This window comes from Rhinoraja longicauda, chromosome 1, assembly GCF_053455715.1.
Source record: "Rhinoraja longicauda isolate Sanriku21f chromosome 1, sRhiLon1.1, whole genome shotgun sequence".
NCBI lineage: Eukaryota > Metazoa > Chordata > Chondrichthyes > Rajiformes > Arhynchobatidae > Rhinoraja > Rhinoraja longicauda.
In genome coordinates, this window is record NC_135953.1 from 69,863,583 (window position 1) to 69,890,423 (window position 26,841).

Here is a 26,841-nt window from a genome sequence, read left to right on the forward strand (position 1 = left end):
TTACAGCTCCTACAGGTCCATTAACCACAGATTTTGCATGGAATAAATAATAGATCAAAGAACCATTTAGGAAAATGGTTCGGGGCATTGAGCGTAGCACCACACTATGTTATCGAGCTGCACCGATGAGAATGAACTGCTTCGAGATTAGTAAAGCAGTCTGGGTACCTGGATTGCCATCCCAGAGTTCTGTTTGAATGTACACTTTGGTTGAGAGGATCAGGGAAGGCTTGAATGCCTATTGTTGGCACCCTCTGCTTGCACTATGCAAAGCTGTGACTCTGAGCCATTACTGAAGTGCAGAGGTAGATTTGACACAGAAGTGGTTTACCTAAAACAGTTCATTTGTCCGTGTATTATTTAAACTGGAGTTGGTGCTTTAACAAAATCCATTTGATTTGGAGATATTGGCTCTTCACTGCCTGCACATGATCCATATACCTCCATTCCCCGTCTATCCATGTGCTGCCCAAAAGTCCCTTAACTGCCACTATTGTATCTGTCTCCAGCAACATTCCTGGCAGCACGTTCCAGGCATCTACCCCTCTCTGTATAAAAACCTTGCCCTGCACATCTCCTTTGAACTTTGCCCCTCCACTTAAGACTTGCCTGCTCGACCTGGACATTTCCACCCTGGGAAAACGGTTTGGCCTCTCATAATTTCATAGACTGATCTCAATAGACAATAGACAATAGACAATAGGTGCAGGAGTAGGCCATTCGGCCCTTCGAGCCAGCACCGCCATTCACCGTAATCATGGCTGATCATGCACAATCAGTACCCCGTTCCTGCCTTCTCCCCATATCCCTTGACTCCGCTATCATTAAGAGCTCTATCTAACTCTCTCTTGAAAGCATCCAGAGAATTGTCCTCCACTGCCTTCTGCGGCAGAGAATCCCACAGATTTACAAAAAGGTTTTTCCTCATCTCCGTTCTAAATGGCCTACCCCTTATTCTTAAACGGTGGCCCCTGATTCGGGACTCCCCCAACCGGGTACATGTTTCCTGCCTCTAGTGTGTCCAATCCCTTAATAATCTTATGTGTTTCAATAAGATCCCCTCCCATCCTTCTAAATTCCAGAGTATATAAGCCCAGTCGTTCCAGTCTTTCAACGCATGATAGTCTCAACTTTCATCCAGATAGACATTTCAAAGGATTCAATACTTTCTGTATGCAGAAATGTTTCATCTCACTCTTAAATGACCTACATTTTATTTTGAGACTGTGGTCCCTGATTCCAGACTCCACAGCTATGGTAAACGTCTTTGCAGCACCCAGCCTGTTGTGGCCTGTAAGAATTTGGTAGGTTTCAAGGTTTGGTAGATTTGGACAGGTACATGGAAGGGAATGGTTTAGAGGGGTATGGGGCAAAGACAGGCAAATGGGGCTAGCTCAGATAGGCACCTTGGTTGTTATGGATGAATTGGGCCAAAGGAACAGTTTATATATTGTTTCAACTTTATGACTGTACCAAGTGCTTTACTAGGTCAATTAGGAGGAAAGTTAAGACTGCAGGAGTCAACGCTGAATTCTCCAGCTTCCGCTAACTTGCTTTTTCTTTCTATTTGTTTCAGAACTAACTTTTGTTTGACCATTCCTCTATTTTTTCTTTCATTTGTATTACCTGTCTTACTGGGCATGGCCCACTTAAGTTTAGTTTAGTTTAGTTTAATTTTGAGATAAAGTGCATAAATAAGCTATTCGGCCCACTGGGTCTGCACCGACCAGCAATCCCCACACATTCACACTATCCCACACACACAAGGGACAATTTACATTTATACCAAGCCAATTAACGTACAAACCTGTACGTCTTTGGTGTGGGAGGAAACCGAAGATCTCGGAGAAAACCTGCGCAGATCTGGGGGAGAACGTACAAACGGCGTACAGACAATCACCCGTGGTCGGGATCGAACCCGGGTCTCTGGCGCTGCAAGGCAGCAACTCTATTGCTACACCACCGTGCCCCCCTCTATTGGCCAGACCGCAAATCACCCAGACTTAACAACATCAGCAGCACATTAAATGGACAAGGGAGCTATGCAGCATTTAATAGATGGATCATTCCACCCTATCTCTGACATTTGCTTTGTTCTGCCCATTGTGCTGCTTCACCATCTGTGCTACCTAAGCTGTCTTATTTTCTCTCCTTCCACAGATGATGCCTGACATGCTGTGTTTTACTCCAGGAACAGGCACTTTCTTCTCACTGTGTCAAGAGATTACGATTCAAGGATATTTTCCTAATTTTCATGAAAATGGTAACATTTCACCAACTTATGGAAATGCGTGGCTGATTTCTGTTCACAGAAACACTGAAAATCTAATGTCAACTTGCCATGAGTACCCAGACGCCTGACATAAATAATGGAAGGAGTGTCCCATCTCGGAGGTACCCACCTACCACACTGATCAATCATCTTCTGTAGGTCTCACAATGACCATCTCAGAACCCACACAACCACAATGGAACCAGGCCATCATCTACCCCAAGAGACTGTCCAAGAGAGGTGGTTACTGACACAAGCTTCATATTCCAGGTTTATTTAACTGAATATAAAATTGCCAACTGGTTTGTAGGATTTAAATTCAAATCTCCAGCTCAGATTTCTGAGTTACTTGTTCTGCATACAACCATTGTGTTATCATGCACTCATTTATGTGCTATTACACCTGTAAACCTTTGATCCTCTAGTCAACTTGGTTCAGGTTTCTCACCCAAAGTTTGGATTTTACGAGGATGTTGCCAGGATTTGAGAGCTTGAGCTATAGGGAGTTGTTGTGCAGGCTAAGACTTTATTCATTGAATGAAGGGGACTGAGGGGTGATCTTATAGAGGTGTCTAAAATCATGAGGGGAATAGATAAAATGAATTCACAGAGTCTTTTAGCAAGAGTTGGTGAATCAAGATCCAGAGGACATTGCTTTAAGGTGAGAGGGGAAAGATTTAATAGAAACCTGAGTGGCAACGTTTTCACACAGAGGGTGGTGGGTATGTGGCAAGAGGTAGTTGAGGCAGGTACTATAACAAGATTTAAAAGACATTTGGACAGGTGCATGCATAGGAAAGGTTTAGAGGGATATGGACCAAACATGGACAAATGATGTAGATGGAGGCATCGCATCTAAGGTATAATGGGCATCTTAGTTGGCATCTTAGTTGGCATGAGTGAGTTGGGCCGAAGGGCCTGTTTCAGTGCCGCATGACTCTATGACCTTATCAAGTGCGTAGTACATACGTCATTAGGCCTCGGACTAGGTTGATGTAGAGCTCAGAGAAACTATAACATTGTGTATGAGCAGAATATTTTAATTGATATTTCCATCGCCACATCTAAACAATAAAGTGTACGTGAGTCATACATTACAAAAACCTGAGAAGAGCACATGAAGAATTTTCAAAGATATTCAAAATTATTCACAGCCCAATTTAAAAAAAAACACAATAAAGCATTTGGAAGGTTTAAGAACTTTACCACATTCTGGTAATTTTTCAGCATTTCAGACTTTGGTTTGAGGTAGTATGTTGGTGGGACGGAGTTTTCATCTCTGCAGTACCACTCCTCCAAGACTTTAGTCTCCAGCTGTGCCTCCACAGCAGCATCCAAAATCATCTCAAATTCAGAGGTCTCAACCTCCCCGGGGATGCGAATGCTGCCATACTTTTCTCCAAATAGTCCCTGTGAAACCACGAAGAGGACAGCGTATTATTGAAGCTGGAGCTAGACTACCCCAGCTGAACAATTGTCAAGATCACATCTCACTTCAATACTCTTTGCAAGAAGAGTGGATCCATTATTTTCCACAGTCAGCTCATTACAGCATTCATTGCTGATCAACGGAACGCAGCGGCATCAGGGGTGAAATACCAGTGCCAGTAATTCTAAACGAGCCATTGATCAAACTTAATGTTGTCCTTTAAATGATGGCAAAGGTTTTCTAGAGGCGTATACACAGAGACTGGGGGGGGGGGGGGGGGGGGGGTAGTATAGCAAATGCGATAGATGCCACCACTTCCACTTCTGAGGTGCTGTCAAATTTAATGATTCTTTACAAGATCTACAATAATTGAGTTTTCTTCTTCATTGATTGTGCAGAGCGTATTTCTGTGACTGCTCAGAATGAGCCAGCACTACACTAGATATAGATGAGTACGGAACATTAAGTAGCAATGTGCACTTCTGATGGAAATTTGGGACAGAATGTTTTTCTGCTGACATATCTTGAGAGCTTCTTTGAGGTCAACCAAAGTCTCACTAACCTGCATACACGTCTGCTCAGACTATGTTTTGAATCTACAGTCATTATTGCTAAATCAGTGTTATACAGATGGCTGCTCTCCTTATCTGCACGACCAGTAAATTTAGCCGGCAGGGCACGAATACAACAAACTTACTTAAGGTGCCTACAGTTTATGGGAATGCAATTTAAATGGCAGTGGAAGCTATTTACCTTTGGTTCAGCTGCCTATTGATACTTATTGTCCACTGGGGACAGATGTAAGTAAAATTGAAACTGATAACACAAGTGACTGCCTGAAAAAAATTGTTAAGGAAATAAAACTAACGCAGCCCCTACCCAACCAACAAAAATTATCCTAAAGGTGATGCAGGAAGTAAGGAGAGGGATTCCTATCTACGAAGAGGAATATCCGTCACATACGCTAAGCATGCATTGTAATCCAAAATTTAAGTGGGCTACAATATTATTGCTCTATCATGCATCTAGCGTGTAAAACAGAGGATGAATTTTGGACCATGGATTCCTGTTTAAATCTATTGTCAGAAAGGATTCATTCCAACACTGTGGTCCCAAAGCAAAATGCTGGAGTAACTCAGCGGGTCAGGCAGCATCTCTCGACCCGCTGAGTTACTCCAGCATTTTTGCTTCGATGTAAGCCAGCACCTGCAGTTCCTTGCTACACACTGTGGTCCCGAGCCTTCTCTTGTGGGTTGGGAAGGGATGCAGGTGACATGCTGTGGGGGAACCAGTGTTGGTTCCGCTCTAAGGCAGCAACTCTACCACTCGGCCACTGTGCCGCCCAAATTATTAATGGAATGAATTATTGAATCATTTTATTAAGAGTATCAGCTCAGAATACTTTGCTCAACATGAAAACAGGATTCTATGCTCGAGCAGTTTGCAATGTATCCAAAGGCAGATAACTACAAATTACCTTTCATATTGTCACAGGTTGAGTTACATTATTTATTAGATAAATTGATTGTGGTATTTAGGGCAAGAAAATAATTGGGCCAACTGGCCAGCGCGGTTTGGCCAGTTGGCCGGCCCTGCCACCAGGTGTCACTGCTGACATTTCCTGGTAGACAGAATAAGTGTGTAGCTAAGTTGATGCTCAAGTGCATTACAGGAAGGTGCAAGAGCAACTTAGTCTTAAACATATTTCAGATGATTTGAGCCAAAGAATGCTGTGTGTAGGAAACCCTGGGATGCAGTTAAAATGATGATTGCAAGTGATCAAAGCTTTAAACTTTAAAAAGAACATTCTTTGGTTGCCTCTGCTGGCCGCACAGTGCTGGTGCAGACAGGCAGTGAAACTAACCTTACCTCTGTAGAGCACCTGTAACACAGGAAAACAGACCAAAACGTCACCCGTCCTTTTTTTCCAGAGATGCTGCCTGACCCGCTGAGTTACTCCAGCAGTTTGTGTCTATCTTTGGTGTAAACCAGCATCCTTTCTACACACAGGAAAACATCCCAGGGTGCATTTCACTCCAAAATGCTCCATCAGCAACACAAAATATCTGCTGCACACAGGCATATTCTAGTGGTGATCCTAAGGCTGGCATCAATGACTGGGCCCTCGTCAGTAGTGCTAGTAAGCAGAAACTGTGTGGAATCTGATGAAAATCCAGAAAAAAGTGCTGGCCAGTTGGCGCAATTATTTTCTTGCCCTAAATACTACAATCAATTTATCTAATAAATAATGTAACAATATAACAATAACCTGTGACAATATGAAAGGTAATTTGTAGTTTTCTGCCTTTGGATACATTGCAAACTGCTCGAGCATAGAATCCTGTATTCTGAGCTGATACTCTTAATAAAATGATTCAATAATTCATTCCATTAATAATTTGGGCGGCACAGTGGCCGAGTGGTAGAGTTGCTGCCTTAAAGCAGCAGAGATCCGGGTTGATCCTAACTACAGGTGCTGCCTGTATGGAGTTTGTACCTTCTTCCTGTGATCACGTAGGTTTTCTCTGAGCACTCCAGTTTCCTAAAACATTCCGAAGATGTGCAGGTTGGTAGGTTAATTGGCTTCCTCAAATTATAAATTGTCGCGTGTATGTAGGATAGTACTAGTGATTGTTACTCAGCGCGAACTAGTTGGGCCAAAGGGCTTGTTTCCACGTTGTAGAAACTAAACTAAACTAATATGTTGGATTTTTGGGTTTAACTTTTCGTATGATAAAAGAGCATGATTCAGGCTGAATAGTTGAAAATGTGTTCCTTCGATATGCAGGATTTTGAGAATTTGGTTCTGCAATCTAGAAATGTTTATGCAAAGCCATTTGCAGTGGATGACCTAGCTTCAGATAAACAAAGTGTGTAGGAAGGAACTGCAAATGCTGGTTTAAACCAAAGATAGACACAAAAAGCTGGAGTAACTCAGCGGGACAGGCAGCATCTGTGGAGAGACGGAATGGGTGACGTTTCGGGTCGAGACCAGATAAATAAACGCAGCCTACAAAGATTCCACTAGGTGGCAGTCTAAGCAGACCTTTACATTGATACACTGACTCCTTTCAAATCAATAACATTCTTCTGTTGGTCCTCAAGAAATATACAGTAGATTCAATTGCATGGTAAGAGAGCAGATAAAATGCATGTTTTAATGTTTAGCCGAATGAGATTCTCCAGAAGCTGGGTTATCATCCATCAAACCAGATGCACGCAGAAAGGGATCAGGAAAGGTTGATTGTATTGGCAGGTAATACCCAATGTAATTATCCATGACCTTTGATAGGACATTTTACTTGATGAAATTCCAGTAAAGATTGAATAGTTTAATACATAAACCACAAAGTCTGACAAACCAAATTGGTGCTTGTCCGTGATGTTACTGTGGCTAGGGAGAAATTTAGACTGTGACACCTGACTTCCTGAATCAAGTATTAAATTAAGTCTTTATATAAGCTGAAATTTGTAACAATCAAAATTCCAGCACAAAATGCAGGATCAAAAACATGGTGACAATTCATAAAATTGCCCGCTTGGTTTCAGGATACTTTTTAATCTCCTTCAGTTGGTGATGAACTTCATGCTCGAGGAGCTTGGGGCGAACATTATTCATTATGTGCTAACGAACTAATTCAGCAGATTAGCTAATAGGGAGTTGAGTTCACTGATGCAAGGTTTAATTAACGGGCAGGGATGCTGCTGGCAAAACGATTTATTTGTCAGGAAAGTGGGGAATACAGGGCGAGCGAGGTCAGTTTAAAAGATGTTTGAAGGATGCTTCAATTTACCCTTTCCTGAACAGACAGAACTTTTGAGCAATGAGGACATAGGCCAGCTATCATTGAGCTAGACATTTACCATCTCCCAGTGTAAAATGTTTGCTGTACTGTAGTAAGCAGATAGATATCTTAATTTGTTTTATGCCCCAAGCAGGCGTTGAAAACCTCGTGTCTCTATAATGAGGAGGCCAGATGTAAAAAGTGGAAGAATTTCACAATGTCTCAATTAGCAATCTTCCAAGCATTACATGCCCCACTTGTGGCAGAGTCGATGCCTTCTGTAAAGGATTTTTCAGTCACCTGAGGACTCCATGAGAAGCTGTGGAAATAAGTCAACTTGAATCTCAAAGAACTAGGAGGGAGGAGGATCATTTTTTAAGTAGGAGGTGAGCAATGTTAACGATGGAGGTCTTCCAGAAAAGCTGCCATGCAGACATTTCTGAGGTACAACTTTGTTTTAAAGCTGCACAGAATTGATACCATCAATATATTAATTTATCAATTGCAAATTTATCATTTCAAATAATAGTCTCCTCACTTGTCAAGTGGGACTCCAAGTTCCCAATGTTAAACGTAGTGAATGGGCTCTTCTTTGCGATGTGCATCAAGGTTTGGATGACATAGCTACCTGGGTTGGCTTCTGCAACCACTGGAGGTGCAACACCTGTTCCTACACCTCCTCCCTCATTCAAGAACCGAAACAACGCTGCCAGGGGAGATGAAGGTTTTACATGCATCTCCTTCAACCTCAGTGTTCTTGATGAGGTCTCCTCTACATTGGTGAGACCAAGCATAGACTAGGTGAACCACTATGCTGAACATTTGCGTTCTGTCTGCAAGGGTCTGCTGGAGCGCCTGGTTGTTGGAGACTTCAATTCCCATTCCCACACAGACCTGTCTGTCCTCAGCCTCCTCCATTGCGGCCTCATGGAATCTTGAAGAACAGAACCTCGTATTCCGCTTGAGTAGCCTACCACCCGATGGCATATGCATTGCATTCTCCAATTTCAGGTGGCCTCACTCCTTCTCTTCCCTTCTCAAGCAGTTCATCTGTTGTAACGTCGCTCTGAACGCAAGGTGGAATGAAATGCTTCATAACTGGGAGCCAAGGAGAAATAATCAATCACACAGCTCATGTCCACGTCTAGTGTGCACTGGCTTGCTCTGTACTGCTGTGAAGTATTCCATGGTTGATCGAGGTGGTAAGGGCTTGGGTCCTTCGGGCTAGTAAATCTGCACTTCATAGAGACTGCTTGCTTGATGAGTAGCTTATTGAGTCTTTCTTTGATGGCATTCATGTGTTAATATACAGTTGTAGATCCAGCCTAGGTCATAGGTATGCTTCATGCTTCAATCTCTGACCATTCAATAACATGTTCACACAGCCTGAGCATCGACATGCAAAGACAAGATATTTAATGGAGGTAATGATGGTTGATTGAAGATGGCCCAATACCTTGGGCACATTTATAAGGTTTTCTGGACTGAGTTGAGAAGAAATTTATCCACCCAATGGGTAGTGGCTCTTTATAGTCCTCTCCTCCGTTGCTGAGTACTTTCAAGACAGAAATCAATAGAGTTATGGTGTTAAAGAGTTTAGAGTTCTGGGATTAGTTTTAACTTTTATTACATTTCATTTTTTTTACATAAAACTGGATTATAATATGGTGACATTTGGCTCAAAATAACATTTCACAGACAAGGACAATGGGGTGTGTGTCTTGTCACATTGAGAGTGACAATTGGCGCCATCTCGCCTTGGTGCCCACACCATTTGCTACGATTCCTGCTAAAAGTCTCCAGCAGTGCTGGAGTTGAATGAAAAGACTCAGATTTAATATCAAATGCTGTGCAAACATCCATCAGTACAGTCTGTCTACCTTGAACAGGAAACAATTACTGCACAGTAAGAAGCTGTTTGATGAAATTTATCAGTATTAAAACTGAGGTGAGAAAAAACCTTTTCACCCAGAGTTGTGAATTTGTGGAATTCTCTGCCACAGAGGGCAGTGGAAGCCAAATCACTGGAAGGATTTAAGAGAGAGTTAGATAGAGCTCTAGGGGCTAGTGGAATCAAGGGATATGGGGAGAAGGCAGGCACGGGTTATTGATTGTGGACGATCAGCCATGATCACAATGAATGTCGGTGCTGGCTCGAAGGGCCGAATGGCCTCCTCCTGCACATATTTTCTATGTTTCTATGTTTCTATGTTTGTATAAGCAAATACAGTACTGCGTAGCCTGAATTTAAATTGTTCCTAAGCTTGTAAAAACCGAATCCCTTGCTGAAATGTACTAGAAACTCAACTGTAATGCAAAACTAAAAAGAGACATGTCAAGACATTGATTCATGTATTGCTGTAGTTGTTTTTAAGCACTGTGTGTCTATAGGTTTCTGTGGGCGTTGTGGAAAGCCAGTCATTCTGTATGATGTGATCAAGTTCATGAAATTCAATCCAATAGTTCCATGTACGGTAAACCAAAGTGTGTGGAATAGCACCAATCACTCATCTGGAGTGTTAGGCACTCAAATTGGGTCATATTTTTCCCTGCACAGCTTTCACTGCAGCTCCACTATTTTAAGTGCTATTCTTCACTTTGTTTGTTTATTCATCAAAGAACACTTTCCAATTATTTATATGCAGCGTTTGACGGCTATTTACGATATACATTAATGACTTAGATGAAGGGATTAAATGTACCATTAGCAAATTTGCAGATGATACTAAGCTGGGGGGTAGTGTGAATTGTGAGGAAGATGCAATAAGGCTGCAGGGTGACTTGGACAGGTTGTGTGAGTGGGCGGATACATGGCAGATGCAGTTTAATGTAGATAAGTGTGAGGTTATTCACTTTGGAAGTAAGAATAGAAAGGCAGATTATTATCTGAATGGTGTCAAGTTAGGAAGAGGGGATGTTCAACGAGATCTGGGTGTCCTAGTGCATCAGTCACTGAAAGGAAGCATGCAGGTGCAGCAGGCAGTGAAGAAAGCCAATGGAATGTTGGCCTTCATAACAAGAGGAGTTGAGTATAGGAGCAAAGAGGTCCTTCTACAGTTGTACCGGGCCCTGGTGAGACCGCACCTGGAGTACTGTGTGCAGTTTTGGTCTCCAAATTTGAGGAAGGATATTCTTGCTATTGAGGGTGTGCAGCGTAGGTTCACTAGGTTAATTCCCGGAATGGCGGGACTGTCGTATGTTGAAAGGCTGGAGCAATTAGGCTTGTATACACTGGAATTTAGAAGGATGAGGGGGGATCTTATTGAAACATATAAGATAATTAGGGGATTGGACACATTAGAGGCAGGAAACATGTTCCCAATGTTGGGGGAGTCCAGAACAAGGGGCCACAGTTTAAGAATAAGGGGTAGGCCATTTAGAACAGAGATGAGGAAGAACTTTTTCAGTCAGAGAGTGGTGAAGGTGTGGAATTCTCGGCCTCAGAAGGCAGTGGAGGCCAGTTCGTTGGATGCTTTCAAGAGAGAGCTGGATAGAGCTCTTAAGGATAGCGGAGTGAGGGGGTATGGGGAGAAGGCAGGAACGGGGTACTGATTGAGAGTGATCAGCCATGATCGCATTGAATGGCGGAGCTGGCTCGAAGGGCTGAATGGCCTACTCCTGCACCTATTGTCTATTGTCTATTGTCTATTGAATGAGCAAGGTGCATTGTCATTTATTCACTTTCATAGGGTCTAGGAGCAGAATTAGGCCATTCAGCCAATCGTCTAGTCCACCATTCAATCATGGCTGATCTACCTTTCCCTCTCAACCCCATTCTCCTCTTTTTGCCCCATAACCTCTGACTCCCATATTAATCAAGAATCTGTCAATCTCCGCCTTAAAAATGTCCATAAGGGAAAAAAAAAAAGAAAAAAAAAAAAAAAAAAAAAAAAAGACCAATTCTTATCGAGTTGGTCTCCATTTATTGACCTTGTGGAATCATGCGGTGTAATATCAGCATAAAATTAAAAATTCTGGGTTTGACTGAAAATTGATTAAATTGCTTTACTTTCGCACATTTTTTTTTTTTTTTTTTTTTTTTTTTTTTTTTTTTTTTCACTCTATACTCACTAATTTATTCTTTACTCTTCACTACTTCTTTCTTTCTCATTTCTTTTTAAAAAGGAAGTTGTACAAATAATGTTTTAATAATTCTTGGCACCTGTAAAAAGGAACCATTAAAATGTAATGTGCTTACTTCCAAAGAAAATTAAAAAAAAAAAAAATTAAAAAAAAAAAAAAATGTCCATTAACTCGGCCTCCACAGCCGTGTGTGACAATGAATTCCACAGATTCACCACCCTCTGACTAAACACCCTCTTGAAGACAGAAGCAGGGGATTTTATTATGGGGAACAAGGAAATGGCAGACGAGTTGAACCGGCACTTTGGATCTGTCTTCACTAAGGAAGATACAAGCAATCTCCCAGATGTTCTAGTGGCTAGAGATCCTAGGGTGATGGAGGAACTGAAGGAAATCCACATTAGGCAGGAAATGGTGTTGGGTAGATTGATGGGACTGAAGGCTGATAAATCCCCAGGGCCTGATGGTCTGCATCCCAGAGTACTTAAGGAGGTGGCGCTAGAAATTGTGGACGCACTGGTGATCATTTTCCAATGTTCTATAGATTCAGGATCAGTTCCTGTGGATTGAAGGGTAGCTAATGTTGTCCCACTTTTTAAGAAAGGAGGGAGAGAAAACGGGAAATTATAGACCAGTTAGTCTTACATCAGTGGTTGGAAAGATGCTGGAGTCAATTATAAAAGACGAAATTGCGGAGCATTTGGTTAGTAGTAACAGGATCGTTCCGAGTCAGCACAATCCTAGATTAATCCTAGATTAAGCATGAAGTATATAGAAGTAGTCCACTGAGACAATACACAAAAGTCGCCAGGTTTTGTCCAAGTGCAACTGGCCATAAAGGCCCGATGTCCTGGTGACTTGGCCTGGTCAGCCTGGTCAAGCAAATTTGTAGGCGTCCTCCATAACTGCTCCAATTCGCTGGATGTTTTCAAGAGAGTGTTAGATATTAGTTTTAGGGTTAACGGAATCAAGGGATATGGGAACAAAGCAGGAACAGGGTACTAATTTTGGATGATCAGCCATGAACATATTGAATGGCTGTGCTGGCTCAAAGGGCCGAATGGCCTACTCCTGCACCTATTTTTCTATGTTTCACCACTCTGTCCTACTGCAGGTTACGTCTGGTCCATGCAATTGGTCTCTTGTGGCGGAGCTAAATCCAGTTGAGCCCCAGGCTGCTGCAGGGCCTCCAGTTGTTGCCTCGGTCTGGATCTTGATATCGGCCTGCTCCTTGTGTCACGACCATTCAGCCTTTGTGCCCGGAGGGGAGAGGCCTCCAGCAGCCGACATTCAGAGTGCAGAAGGTAAGATCCCAAGATAGACACAAAATGAGTCACTCAGCGGGCCAGGCAGCATCTCTGGATAGAAGGAATGGGTGACATTTCAGGTCGAGACCCTTCTTTAGGTCCCACTTCCTCTTACTGGCTCTTGTTCTTTGCGCCGCGCCGCCATCTTGACTTTCTCCACCCTCCTCTCGGGTCCTCTGGTATGAGGAGTGGCCGGGTTTGATGGCTTCCCTCTCGAGGACAGGCTCCCCAGCTCTAGGGTAGGTGAGGCAGGCCTGCTGCCGGCGGCACCATGGTTAAAGTTAAGTGACCATTAATTTTCAGATCATTATAGTGCAATGAAACTAACGATTGGTCTGCGTTTCTGCTTGGCCTTCCTTTGCTGGCACCCTCTGTAGTGCCCCAGCTCTGGTGGCAGCCGGAACGATGTTCCATGTCAGTGGCTTGATTGTTGATGACCCTGACGGAAGCCTACACACTGGTCCAGACCACAATGGTTGAAGGGCATCAGTATGAGTTCAGTGCCGGTGGGACATCTATGAAGGCCCAGCAACCACGGGAAACATGCTGGCATCCTGAGAAAGCATAGCACATCTGCATGACTCCTTGGGGATCAGGTATCTCAAGGCACTCATGTGGTGTAACGAAGGTCGCACCATCGCTACCCCTGCCTTTGGTTCTATAATGCAGAAACATGGAACTTCAGATGCTGCTTTAAAAAAAAAAAAAGACACAAATCTATCCAACTATCGAGGGATGCTGAGTTACTCCATCACTTTGTGTCTTTTTCTGGTTGTGTCATGGCAGCTCTCGGTGCCTCGATGGGAAGAAATGTGCGTAAGGCTGGTCGTTCCCGTGCCTGACAACAGCGGTCTACTTCAGGGTGACCACAAGCGGATTGGTGATAGAAGAAGATTGAATGAGCTGTGGCTCACACACATTGACCAGTCTCCATCTATGCCTCAGAGGGGGCATAAATCTTCTCCGTCAACCATTCAGCTGTGGGAGTGCAAACGTCACTGAGGTGTCGACCAGTTCCCAATGGGAATGGATGAGCCTCTGATTCCTTAGAAAGTCCTGCAATAGGTTAGAGATTAATTCCCCGAATATTTCTTGTTTGTCCTTGCAGGCACACAAAATATGTAGGAAGGAAGTACGGATGCTGGTTTATACCGAAGATAGACACAAAGTGCTGGTGTAACTCAGCGGGTCGGGCAGAATCTCTGGAGAAAATGGATGGGTGGAGATGGGTTCCAGCCTGAAACGTCACCCATCTTTTTTCTACTGCCTGACAAGCTGAGTTACTCCAGCGCCTTTGTGTCGATCTTGCAGCCTGGACAACATTTCCATGTGCAGTCTTCCAACACATTCTGCTGACATGGTCTTCATCTGAACTGTTTGTAGCAAAACTGATGTGCGAGCGTGCCTTGCCGAGAGCTGACACATTACCCACTCTGGTCCTCTGGCCTTCTTAAGGCCAGTGTTAATGCCAGTGTTTTCTCATGTGAAAATGGTGCTTATGGCTAGTCCTTGCAGTGCCAGCATCTGAACTAGTACTTGAGGTTGTCAGGCAATTCCTCATAGCTACTGCCTCATTACCACACTAATTGACATCAGGGCTGCAGTCCTTAAAGAACACCTGCTCACTAAAGCACCACACTGCAGGCCATGTCCAGGTGCTCCTGTATGGGGTGAGGGCTGAGGGGATCATATTAGCTGTGACTCTGCAGTGATAGAGCCTAAAGCATTGTGGGGTTTAGTTGGGGGGTAGTGCTCAGAATAGAAGCAGGCATACAAAATCTGAGCATTCATTTTGCTGTGGGTAGTTACGAGTGCAGAAAGTATTTATGAGGGCTGTTGAGGAGCTTAAATTCCTCTCCAGCTGTGACATCCTTGGGTGGTAAACGTGTCCAAGGATCCCCCTCCATCTTGGTGGGAGAGCTGACTGTTCTAGACAGCCTGTGAGAGACATAGAGTCATGCAAGAAGAAAACAGGTCCTTCGGCCCAACTCGTCTATGCCGACCAAGATGCCCCATCATAGTTCATTCCATTTACCTGCATTTGGCCCATATCCCTCTAAATCCTTTCTATCCATGTAGTTGTCCACATGTCTTTAAATGTGGTTATTGTTCCTGCCTCAACCACTTCCGCTGGCAATTCATTCCAAATACATCCCACTCTCTGTGTGAAAAAGTTGCTTCTTTATTGTAGGCTCCTATTAAATCTCGCCTCTGTCACCTTAAACTTATGCCCTGTAGATCTTGATTCACCTATCCTGGGATTCACACCATTTATTCCGTTCATGCTTTTATATATCTCCATAAGATCATACCTCAGCTTCATGTAGTCCAAAGAATAAAGTCTTAGCCTGCCCAATCTCTCCTTATAACTAAGACCCTTGAGTACTGGCACCCATCCTCGTAAATCCTCTTGCCCCTTTTCCAGTTTAATGCTACTTTCTTATGGCGGGGTGACCAAAATTGAACACAATACTCCAAGTGAAGTCTCACCAACATCTTGCACAACTGTAACATAACATCCCAACTTCTATAGTCTGATGAAGGCCAATGTGCCACAAGTTGTTTTTGCTACCCTATCTACCTGTGGCTCCTCTTTCAGGGAACTATGTACCTCCATGTCTCGATCCCTCTTTTTCGATAGCACTCCCAAGGCTACCCTGTTCTCTGTGAAGGTCCTGAACTGGTTCGATTTCCCAAAATGCAACATCTGAATGAAACTCCATTAGCCATTCCTTACCCAACTCGCACAGCTGATCAAGATCTCGCTTGATAACCATCTTCGCTATCTACGATACTACCTACTTTAGTATCATCTGCAAACATACTAATCAAGCCTTCTACATCTTGATCCAAATCGCTGATAGAACCCCAAACAGCAATGGGCCCAGCACCAATCCCTGAGGCACACATCTGGTCACAGGCCTCCAATCTGTAAAACAACCTTCCACTATCACCCTCTGCTTCTTTCCATGTAGCCAATTCTGTGTCGAGTTAGCTAGCTCTTCCTGGATTCCATGCAATCTAACCTTCCAGAGAAGCCTACTATGTGGAACCTTATGAAAGGCCTTGCTGGTCCATATAGATTCTGTCAAAAGCCCTGCTCTCATTAACCTTTTTGGTTACTTCAAAAAACACAATCAAATTGTTCCCAATGTTGGGGGAGTCCAGAACCAGGGGACACAGTCTAGGAATAAAGGGGAAGCCATTTAATACTGAGGTGAGAAGAAACTTTTTTACCCAGAGAGTTGTTAATTTGTGGAATTCTCTGCCACAGAAGGCAGTGGAGGCCAATTCACTGAATGAATTTAAAAGAGAGTTAGATAGAACTCTAGGGGCTAGTGGAATCAAGGGATATGGGGAGAAGGCAGGCACAGGTTACTGATTGTAGATGATCAGCCATGATCACAATGAATGGCGGTGCTGGCTCGAAAGGCTAAATGGCCTCCTCCTGCACCTTTTTTCTATGTTTCTAAATTCATGAGACACAATCTCCAATCCGCAAAACTGTGCTGACTATCCGTAAGGAACCACTGCCTATTTAAATGCATGTAGGTCTTATCTCAGAATCCTTTCTAGTAACTTTCCTACCACAGATGTTAGGCTTAATTGTCTATCGCTCCAAGATTTTTCCATGCAGCCCTTGTTCATTCAATATAAGGGGGAAATATATCAGTGTTTGTTAAGATTTCCAGAGTCTGGTTGTTGTGGCTGAGTGTGTAATTTGAGCAGTCAGTTATGGGAAATGCTGAGGTTATGAGCATGAAATGACACAAATGAACTTAGCTGCTACGATCGGCTTGCTATTGGGTACTCGTTTGCAAAGTACGAGCTGTGAGTTGCATAAGTCTTGCCGCTCAGTGTTATAGTTTATCAGCTACAGTGATAAAGGTCGGAATGCCCACATCAGCAAAGACAGTGAGATCACAGTTACTTCCAAAAGCCAGATCTGGTAAATCTCACAAATGGTTGATGAACTTCCTCCAATTTACATTCTACCTCTTCTCTGAAGATCTCTTGGGCACCCTGGTGCACACCATATATCTCCTCTTCTTCAGCTATTTCACAAGAATATCAGGGTCTATGCCCAAGAAACGATAGGCACAGTCTCTTCTGTATATTGCCTCTTCTTTTACTACCTCATTGCATCATTCCCCAGATGCTTACTGCATTACAGTGGCTTAGTAGGCAGGTGTTCTTTAAGGACTGGAAATCTGATGTCAATTAGTGTGTGAATCATTTGGCAGCTGTGAGGTACTGCAGCACTAATGAAAGCAAAATGCACAGTAACAAACGAGTTGAAATATAGCATGCACATACACATCTGAACGAGGGTCACAAATGAATAGTATATCCCAGCTGCACCAATATAAATTGGTGCAGGTGGACGACACAGTGTGTTTCCAATGTTCATTATAGGGCGGCATAGTGGCACAACCATAGAGTTATTGCCTTACAGAGCCAAAGACCCAGGTTCGAGCCTGACTACAGGTGCTATCTGTGCGGAGTTTGTACATTCTCCCTGTGACTGCGTGGGTTTACTCCAAGTGCTCTGATTTCCTCCCACACTCCAAAGATGTGCGTGTTTTTAAGTTAATTGGCTTTGGCAAAATTTTTAATTGGCCCTAGTGTGTTGGATAATGCTAGTGTACAGGGTGATCACTGGTTGGCACGGACTCTGTGGGCCGAAGAGCCTGTTTCCACGCTGTATCTCTAAACTAATGCACCTCTTTAAGTGAGAAAGAACATTTCAACCACAATGGTTTTGTTCTGGTAGGCAGATTTACATCAGTATTCTTCCTTTGATTCTGGAGATCTTAAATTCAAGGGGCCAAAGTATGTGAACATGTGCTCTTTCACATAATGTAAACATAACCAGACAAATAGATAAGAAATAAAAGCATGCTGGAAACATTCAGCAGGTCAGTTAGTGCAGGGAAGCAGGGGTAGAGTTAATATTTCAGTTTGCAAACACTTCTTTGGAACTGGGACAGAGAAAACAAGTTGGTTTTAAGCTGCAGAGAAGATGGGAGAGGAATGGATAGAGAAGTAACATCTGCTATAGGAGTTAAACTGTAAGTGAGGTCTTATGTTCAATGGGTCAATGAGGGCATTTGGCTGGGCATATTGTAGCTGGCATCCAGTCTTGCATTTACAATTGCAGATAACTCCTACTCTGTATTATAAGATCTGGCTGATATATCTGTGACATTGAGTCTAATTTCAGCCCTAATTCACATTGCCTGATCTTCTGGGCACATCCCACAGTTCCACATATTTTCTTGGTGTTCTCAGTCTCTAGCTGCTCGCATTTCATAGCTTTTTTTTTTTTTTTCTTTCTTTTTTTCTCTCTTTCTCTCTCTCTCTCTCTCTCTCTCTCTCTCTCTCTCTCTCTCTCTCTCTCTCTCTCTCTCTCTCTCTCTCTCTCTCTCTCTCTCTCTCTCTCTCTCTCTCTCTCTCTCTCTCTCTCTCTCTCTCTCTCTCTCTCTCTCTCTCTCTCTCTCTCTCTCTCCTATTAACCCTTTGAATCCATGGCCTCATAGATAGCTTATCTGACCTAATTTCTATCAATCCCTCCCCTACCCTCTCTGCACTTTAAAAACAACTAGTTTTCTCTCTATCCATGGTTCTCACAAAGCGTCTTCAGCCTGAAACACTAGCTCTGTTACTCTTTCCATGGTTATCGTCTGGCTTGAGTGTCCCAGCATTAGCGGTTTTTGATTTTCCAAATCTACATTATTTGCTTGAGTTTGCATTCTGAGTAACTACCAGCAAGAATAAAGAGTGTCACATGAAAAGCCTGTCACTAATGCTTGATGGATGAAGTTTCACATCCTGCCTCAGAAGCAGCACTATGCATTTGGATCAGATTCCCAAAGTTCTCAGCCTGTCGGACTTGCCAATCTATTCGCTTCCTTTGCTGACCATCAGTTAATGAAGTGTTTTCTGTTCCCTGCCTGAGAATGTTACAATGGTGGAGAAGGGGTCGTGCTACGTGCAGGCAATTGTGAGTTTGTTGAAAGGGAGAAAACTTCAAGAATTGTAAGAACCTGATCCAGATCTGTCTGGAAAATAGAGATGAAACATGCTCGTAGCCTGCCAAGAGGATGCATCTGCCAGGCCTGCAGCTCTTGCAATTTCATTCTAATTACCTTTAACGCGATGAGGAAATTAATTTTAGTAAACACGTGTGGAAGGAATTAATGAATATAAAAAGCTGTCATATTTGTCTTTTTAATAACTTAATATTGTCAAACATCCACAGTTGTCTAGTGTCTCCTGGGATGGCAGACTAATCTCCAAATGAAGCTGGAAGATTTGTTTGGATGTCTATGCCTCTGTATCCCCATGGTTCATATTCTCAATGCCCACTCTGTACCATCCTGTCATGTTCCAGTCACTGCCCATCTTCACCTTCGGCCTATGGGACTGGCGATTCCATGTGGGATTCTCCCTGCTCATTGAACTATCAACTTCGGAAGAAATTGTGAGCAAAGGCAATCGGCTCAAGGGGTTTCTGGCTAATAGAGTGCAAAGTGCAATAACATTTATTGAATAAAATGGTTTGTTATCTCAGGCGCTGGGAGTGTCCCGGCAAGCAGGCCCGGCAAGCCACCACAGACCGACGATAGAGGGCACACCGGTAGGTCCTGCTTGCCCACCACGGACTCCGACCTTGGCCCCGAACTACCGGTTTCAAAGGGATCCTCACCACTGAAAGTGAGGAGAGACCCGGGAGCATGATAGAGTGTCAAGAGTGAGGTGGAGCATCGAGGACAAAAGGGGTACCTGGTGGGGGGCCATCAAGATCAAAGGGGGACTCGGGGAGGAGCGGAGGGGTTGGGGGGGAGGGGGGATGCTGTCACGTGTGGCAGCAGGCAGAAGAAAGGATTGTTCGGTGAACTTTTGTAACTTTATCGGCACCAGCCATGGGGCGACATTTGTGGACTACCTTGGTGAGGTCTGCTGTACGATTTTACCGGGTTGTATGTAAAACAAAGCATTTCACTGTACCTAGGTACATGTGACAATAAAGTATCATTGAATCATTGAATGACCTAGACAATATATTAAACCAGAGATAGACCAGACATCAGGCAGTTGGGTTACTGGAAATTCATAGATGAACTGTTAACAATTTTTCATGTGCTGTTAATCCACTTGCAGATTTCCAATTGGTCTTCTGCAGATGTGATCCTGCTGGTACCAAATTTTATGACTTTGGTTTGTGCTTCGGCTGTCAAATTGGAGATTGAAATTTAACTTCAGAAAGGTCAAGTTCAACAGAGGGAAAACAAGATTGCTAATAATATCATGTGAATCACATCTGATTCTCCCACTGAGCTTTGGAAATTCATCGCAAACATTTTCTTCCTTTTCTATTCTTTACTTCATTGTTTTAACTACTCTCTCTAGACTGGTCTATCACATGCTCCAAGCTCATAGATGCTGTAAGATAGTCTGGGGAGAGAAGATTAAGTGCAATCACTGGAAAACTTTTAATTCATGAAACAAAACTTTTGGTTTTTTTTTGTGTTAAATGCAAATAGTTATATACCCACAACAAAACATGGACCGGCAGATGTTTTCAGGCAATCTTCTAAAAGCCTCATCCGAATTCTATGGAGTTCGGGGTTATCCCATTCTTCTGGATCCAGTCCCCAGTAAACGTCTATTACCTGCAATTTTGAAGTATGAATAGTAATCATCCAAGACTTCTGGAATATTTATGTTAAATGTCTGAACAAGAGAGAAAACAATTGCAACAAGAAAAGATTAATGGGGATATAGAGACTGGTATACATTCAAGAGAGAGCTAGATAGAGCTCTTAAGGATAGCGGAGTCAGGGGGTATGGGGAGAAAGCAGGAACGGGGTACTGATTGAGAATGATCAGCCATGATCACATTGAATGGCGGTGCTGGCTCGAAGGGCCGAATGGCCTCCTCCTGCACCTATTGTCTATTGTCTATTGTAACTAAAGGCTCTGAACTTGCTATTTCACAAACCTGATTCCTCAAATTCATCTTCTAAATACCAGCAGACATAATAACAGAGATCCACAGAGAGAACCGGTTGATGTAATGCATAATTCAAATTGTGACATTATTTGCTTACAAGTATGCAAACAAATGATTTCCATTGGGGCATAGAGAATGCCGTGAGGATACAGTTGCAGAGACGACAGGGTAAGAGCACCAAGATGAACAGAGGAAACAAATTGTAAGGAATAAAATAACTGAACTTTTCTGTTCAGTTATATTCTTTCAATAAAATTTCTATCTTCTACAAATTGCTCTCTGCAATATAAAACTTCTCGTCTATCTTTGCACTAGGCTCTTAATTCCAAGTTACGAATTGAAACCCTTTGAGTTGTTTAAAATGACCAATTTTTGCAACAGCACAATGTGCCAGGTACCGAGTAGAAAAATTACAATCCTGTGAGCTGATGGAGAGACGCTTAAGTTGCTGGTGTGCGCATCCATTAGTAGAATCTCAATATTGTAGTTCACTTACTGTGATCATAGTTAAGTGAGAATTACACAAAAGTATTACAATTGTGTAATAAATTTCCTCCCTGTGCTCAAAAATGCAAGTATATTATTCTGCACTAAAATTCCAGATTTTAGGGGTTAAAGATGAAGCTGGATGAATTTCGTAGGGGTAGCATAGTCGTAGAGTTACTGCCTTATAGTGCTAGGGACCCTGGTTCGATCTTGACTACGGGTGCTGTCTGTATGGGGTTTGTATGTTCCCCCGTGACCTGTGTGGGTTTTCTCCGGATGCTCTGGTTTCCTCCCACATTCCAAAGGAGTACAGGTTTGTAGGTTCATTGGCTTGGTAACATTGTAAATTGTCCCTAGTGTGTGTAGGATAGTGTTAGTGTGGGGGGATCGCTGGTCGGTGCAGACTTGGTGGGCCGAAGGGCCTGTTTCCATGCTATATCTCTAAACTAAACTAAGGAAAAGAAATATCAATATCTCACTTTCTGGTATTTGGTTTAAATATCTGGCATTGCTGCCAGCTGACAAGGAGCTAGGAAGGGTTGCGGAAACAGTGAAGATTGAATGAAAAGGATATGGAGCTTCCGATGGCAGTAGGAAATTAAACACTGCAATTCACAGACACCTATTAGTTCTTCCTTCTGCCTTTCTAATACCAGTATTGATCCTTCAAGATGCCACATTAAAGACCATGAAACCAGCTGGAGAAGTGTAAGTCACACTTGGAATCAGCAGTATTAAAAGCTGTTTTGTGAACTGAACGGGAATAGCAACACAGTACGTGGTGCTCCAGTTCAATGTGCCCAAGCTACTGTGAAATTTAAACCCTACTTCACACATCATTATAGAAGTGCACATTTAATGACGGTATGAGTTTAATGAGTGAACATACTGCGATGAAAATTGTTTTCCACACTGATGCCCAATTTGCTTTCCATGCGATGCACATTAACAGATAAAAAGAAAAGAAGCTGTTTCAGGCTCTCTGTAGAGGCAGCACCTCTGAACTTTCATGAGAGCAAGAGGATTAAAGTTAAGAGGAACCCAGGAAACAGCTACTTTCATCTTGGACTAACCTGTGGCAAAAACAAGGATACATTTATTTTGTTTCAGTACTCTGTGTGGGACAAGACACGTAGTGATCTACAGAAAGGCAGAGCACCAATGTAATAAGTGATGGAAAGGGAGTGGGAATTGAAGATTCAGATAATGCCTGAAAAGGTCTAGGAGTTGATAAAAATAACATTCAATCAGATGGGATGGATGGATAATCTGCTTTGCCTTCCCACCACCCAGCCCCTGAAAACAAACACTTATAATTCCAAATATTACTGTGGATGCAAAAATAATGTACCTGGTTTCATACATCTCAAAGCAAACATTATTTTATTTGTTGTAACAACTGCTCAAAGAAAAATAGTGTTTACCTGGTCATCCTGCACAGAAACAAGTTCAGAATGACGAGGTTTGAAAACTTTAAGCCGCATTCTTTTTTCCAAATACTTTGTAACTGATGTAGATTGTTCTAGAACTGGATTGATTTGTTCTATATGTTAAATATTTCCATATTAAAGCAACATATGCATAAGCAGTGAAAGAAGAACCAAGCTTCACATGAGGATAAGTGGTCCTTTCACCCTTTTACAGAGATATCTGGGCATCACAGCCATTTCCATACATCTGTATGTAGGTAGTGGTACACATAGAATGAACAGCACCATATGGCTTCCATCATCACAGGATGTCCCAAAACACTCACAGTGAATGAAGAATCTCTGCTGTTTTAAGGCAGGGAATTGAACAGGATAACTATCATCTTCAGCTAAGAATTTGAGTTTAAATTTGGTTTATTGTCACGTGTACCGAGGGTACGGTGAAAAGCTTTTGTTGCAAGCTAACCAGTCAGAGGAAAGATTACAAGCGAGGCATTCAATTAAAACTGCAACTATTGCTGATCACGTGCTCATCGCGCATCCTGCTCATGTTCTGTCAGTTACCTGGAATTCAAGCCCATAGTTTTCCCTGCAGAATTCCCGCAGCTTAGGGTACACGTGCTCCTTCAGCGACTTCCGTTCTGCTTCCGTGTCTGTGAGGAAACATGCGTTAAAATAATAAAACTATGTGACCAAGACAACATGCAGCTTCACATTGAAAACTGGAAGAGCCAATTACATTTAACAATCAGTAAAACTAAACTTTAGAATAAGTGCATGACTTGTATTTATTCAAATATCAGTATGAAAAGGCACCTCCAGCAGAAATTTCCTAAGAGAGTTTTATCTCATTATATAAAGAAAAAAAAGGTCTGGGCAGTGGTAGAGTTGCTGCCTTGCAGTACCAGAGGCCCAGGTTCGATCCTGACTACGGGTGCTGTGTGTACAGAGTCTGTACGTTCTCCCCGTGATTCCAACATTCTCCAGTTTCCTCCCATGTTCCATAGACGTGCAGGTTTGTAGATTGATTGGCTTCTGTAAATTGTCCCTAGTGTGTAGAATGCGAAACTGAGATAACATGGAACTCGTGAACGTTGGTCGGCATGGACTCGGTGGGCTGAAGGGCCTGTTTTCACGCTGTATCTCTAAACTAATCTAAAAAAAATTGTAGGTAAAACTATAAATTCTGCATTGACTTTGTCAGGCTGACATTATAGCATCAACTTATGCAACTATACAAACATATTTTGAATTCAGAGCAGTCATATTTCAGATGTACCCACTTTTACAGGTGCTACACATCAAGGCTGCAACAGTTTATTCATGGACTTTTTTTTCACAGCTTCCAAAACAAGTTTGCAGTGAATGGACATAGTATACAACTTCCATAAAGTTCCTAGAACCTCTTGTCATTAATAAAAAGTTGTTGTTTGTTTCAATGCTAGAGCACAATCCAACAAGTTTCCACAATTTTTGCACCTACAACAAAACTCATCAATTGTCCTTCAGTCTGGATTATAACATTATGTTGCTTTAATCATTCTCTGACTAGAATCTTGTTTCCATGCTAAAAAAATCAGGTCATACTTTTATTAGCAATATTGAGGGAGATGCATTTTGTTCCAACCAACAGGGAAGGGATGATATTCACAGTTGATCGTGAGGCTCATATGTGTGGCTCATATGTGTGGCTCATATGTGTGGCTCATATGTGTGGCTCATATGTGTGGCTCATATGTGTGGCTTTTGATTTTTCCTTGTCTCATTTAAAAGATTTTAAAAATAGGTGCAGGAGGAGGCCATTTGGCCCTTTGAGCCAGCACCGCCATTCATTGTGATCATGGCTGATCATCCACAATCAGTAGCCTGTGCCTGCCTTCTCCCTATATCCCTTGATTCCGCTAGCCCCCAGAGCTCTATCTAACCCTCTTTTAAATTCATCCAGGGATTTGGTCTCCACTGCCTTCTGTGGCAGAGAATTCCTCAAATTCACAACTCTCTGGGTGAAAAAGTTTCTTCTCACAGTTTTAAATGGCCTCCCCTTTATTCTTAGACTGTGGCACCTGGTTCTGGACTCCCCCAACATTGGGAACATTTTTCCTGCATCTAGCTTGTCCAGTCCTTTTATAATTTTATACGTTTCTGTATGATCCCCTCTCATCCTTCTAAATTCCAGTGAATACAAGCCCAGTCTCTCCTATCTTTCCTCATATGTCAGTCCTGCCATGACCGGGGATTAACCTTGTGAAAGTACGCTGCACTGCCTCAATAGCAAGGATGTCTTTCCTCAAATTAGGAGACCAAAACTGCCCACAATACTCCAGATGTGGTCTCACCAGGGCCCTGTACATCTGCAGAAGGACCTCTTTACTCCTATACTAAAATCAGTACCTCTTTACTCCTATACTCAAATCATAAATCAAATCAGGACCTCTTTCTTTACTCCTGTACTCAAATCAAAACTTTATTCCCACACATCTTCTATTGGGGATCTGAGGCCCCAGCAATAGTGATATCATCAAGTAGGATGAGCAACTAATTAGGTTGAAGATTTCTCACATACAGTTAAGCCTGAAAGTAAAACGCTCTGCTTTCTAACCGGTCAGATTTACCTTATGTTGGCCCCTTCAAGGTCCCCTGCCCTCACTTTATCTGAAAGTGGAGGTCCAATATCGTTGTCCCACCACACCCAGGTCTCAGCATTGACTTGACTGGAATTGACAGCATTGACCTGGGAATGCTCCTGGTGGAGTTTGACAGGAGGCAAAGACAAGCATTTAGCCTTGGCTCTGTCAAAGGTTTCTCTAATATTTAAATCATTTAAAAACAAATTAAAATATATATAAATGATTCTAAAAAAACTATTTATATTATGCATAGTTTCTTGGTCCACACACTGTGTATTCCTTCTGAAATAAATAGTTCTCTGACACTACACTGCATCAAGTCTAATTGGGTGTACCATGACTGTGCAGCCATGACTGTGCAGCCATATACAAATCTAATCCAATTTTCAAATTTGCAGACGACACCACTATTGTGCGCTGGATATCAAATAATGATGAGACGGAGTACAGGAAGGAGATCAAGAACCTTGTGTCCTGGTGTTGAGACAACAACCTTTCTCTCAATGTTAGCAAGACAAAGGAGATAGTGATCTACTTCTGGAAGCGAAGTGGTACACACATCGATAGCGACTAAGTAAAGATGGTTGAAAACTTCAAATTCCTAGGAGTCAATATTATCAACAACTTCTCCTGGACCACCCATATTGAAGCAATGACCAAGAAAGCACACCAATGCCTCTACTTCCTTAGAAGGCTTAGGAAGTTCATCATGTCCCCCTACAACTCTCACCAACCTTTACAGATGCACCGTAGAAAGCATTTTATCAGGATGTATCACAGCTTGGTTTGGGAACAGCTCCATCTAACACCGCAAGAAATTGCAGCAAATTGTTGATGCAGCCTAGACCATCACACAAACTAACCTCCCTTCCATTGACTCCATTTATACCTCACGCTGCCTCGGCAAGGCCAGCAGCAGAATCAAGGACGAGTCGCACTCTGGTCACGCTCTCTTCTCCCTTCTCTCATCGGGCAAAGTTATAGAAGTGTAAAAACGTGCACCTTCAGATTTAGGGACAGTTTCTTCCTAACTGTTATTGGGCAACTGACCCATCCTACCAACAACTAGAGAGCAGTCTTGAACTATTGAACCTCGGACTATCTTTGATCGGACTTTACTGGCTTTATTTTGCACCAAACATTATTCACATTACTTCCTCTATCATGTATCTGTACACTGTGCATGGCTCGTTTCTAATCAAGCATTGTCTTTCCGCTGACTGATCAGCGCGCAAAAAAGGCTTTTCACTGTACCTCGGTACACATGACAATAAACTAAACTCAACTCACATGTCTGCTTCACTTGTCCCCCTTGCAAGGAGACATTGTGAGTTTAGGAGGTGTGTCAGAATAACTTGGGTAAATAAATTTCAAGACAATATTTCCTATGGTTACATAAGAAAAC

At 42.7% G+C, this 26,841-nt stretch overlaps 1 protein-coding gene across 5 annotated transcripts in view; it reads right to left on the reverse strand.

Annotated features, from left to right (window-relative positions):
- Positions 1-26,841, reverse strand: part of nwd2 (NACHT and WD repeat domain containing 2) — a 115,457-nt gene that overhangs the window by 27,102 nt on the left and 61,514 nt on the right. For 2 of the 5 annotated variants that reach the window (XR_013547303.1, XM_078400095.1), the window contains exons 2-4: positions 23,374-23,462; positions 20,436-20,552; positions 3,479-3,682 (exon numbers count right to left, since the gene is read on the reverse strand). Coding sequence is in view for 1 of the 5 variants with exons in the window: in XM_078400095.1 (XP_078256221.1) it covers positions 3,479-3,682; positions 20,436-20,552; positions 23,374-23,462 (410 nt within the window). In the remaining 4 variants the exon portion in view is untranslated. Of the gene's footprint in view, positions 1-3,478; positions 3,683-20,435; positions 20,553-23,373; positions 23,463-25,421; positions 25,449-26,841 lie in introns of those variants that run through there. The other 3 variants (XR_013547310.1, XR_013547306.1, XR_013547307.1) reach the window with 3 other exon arrangements.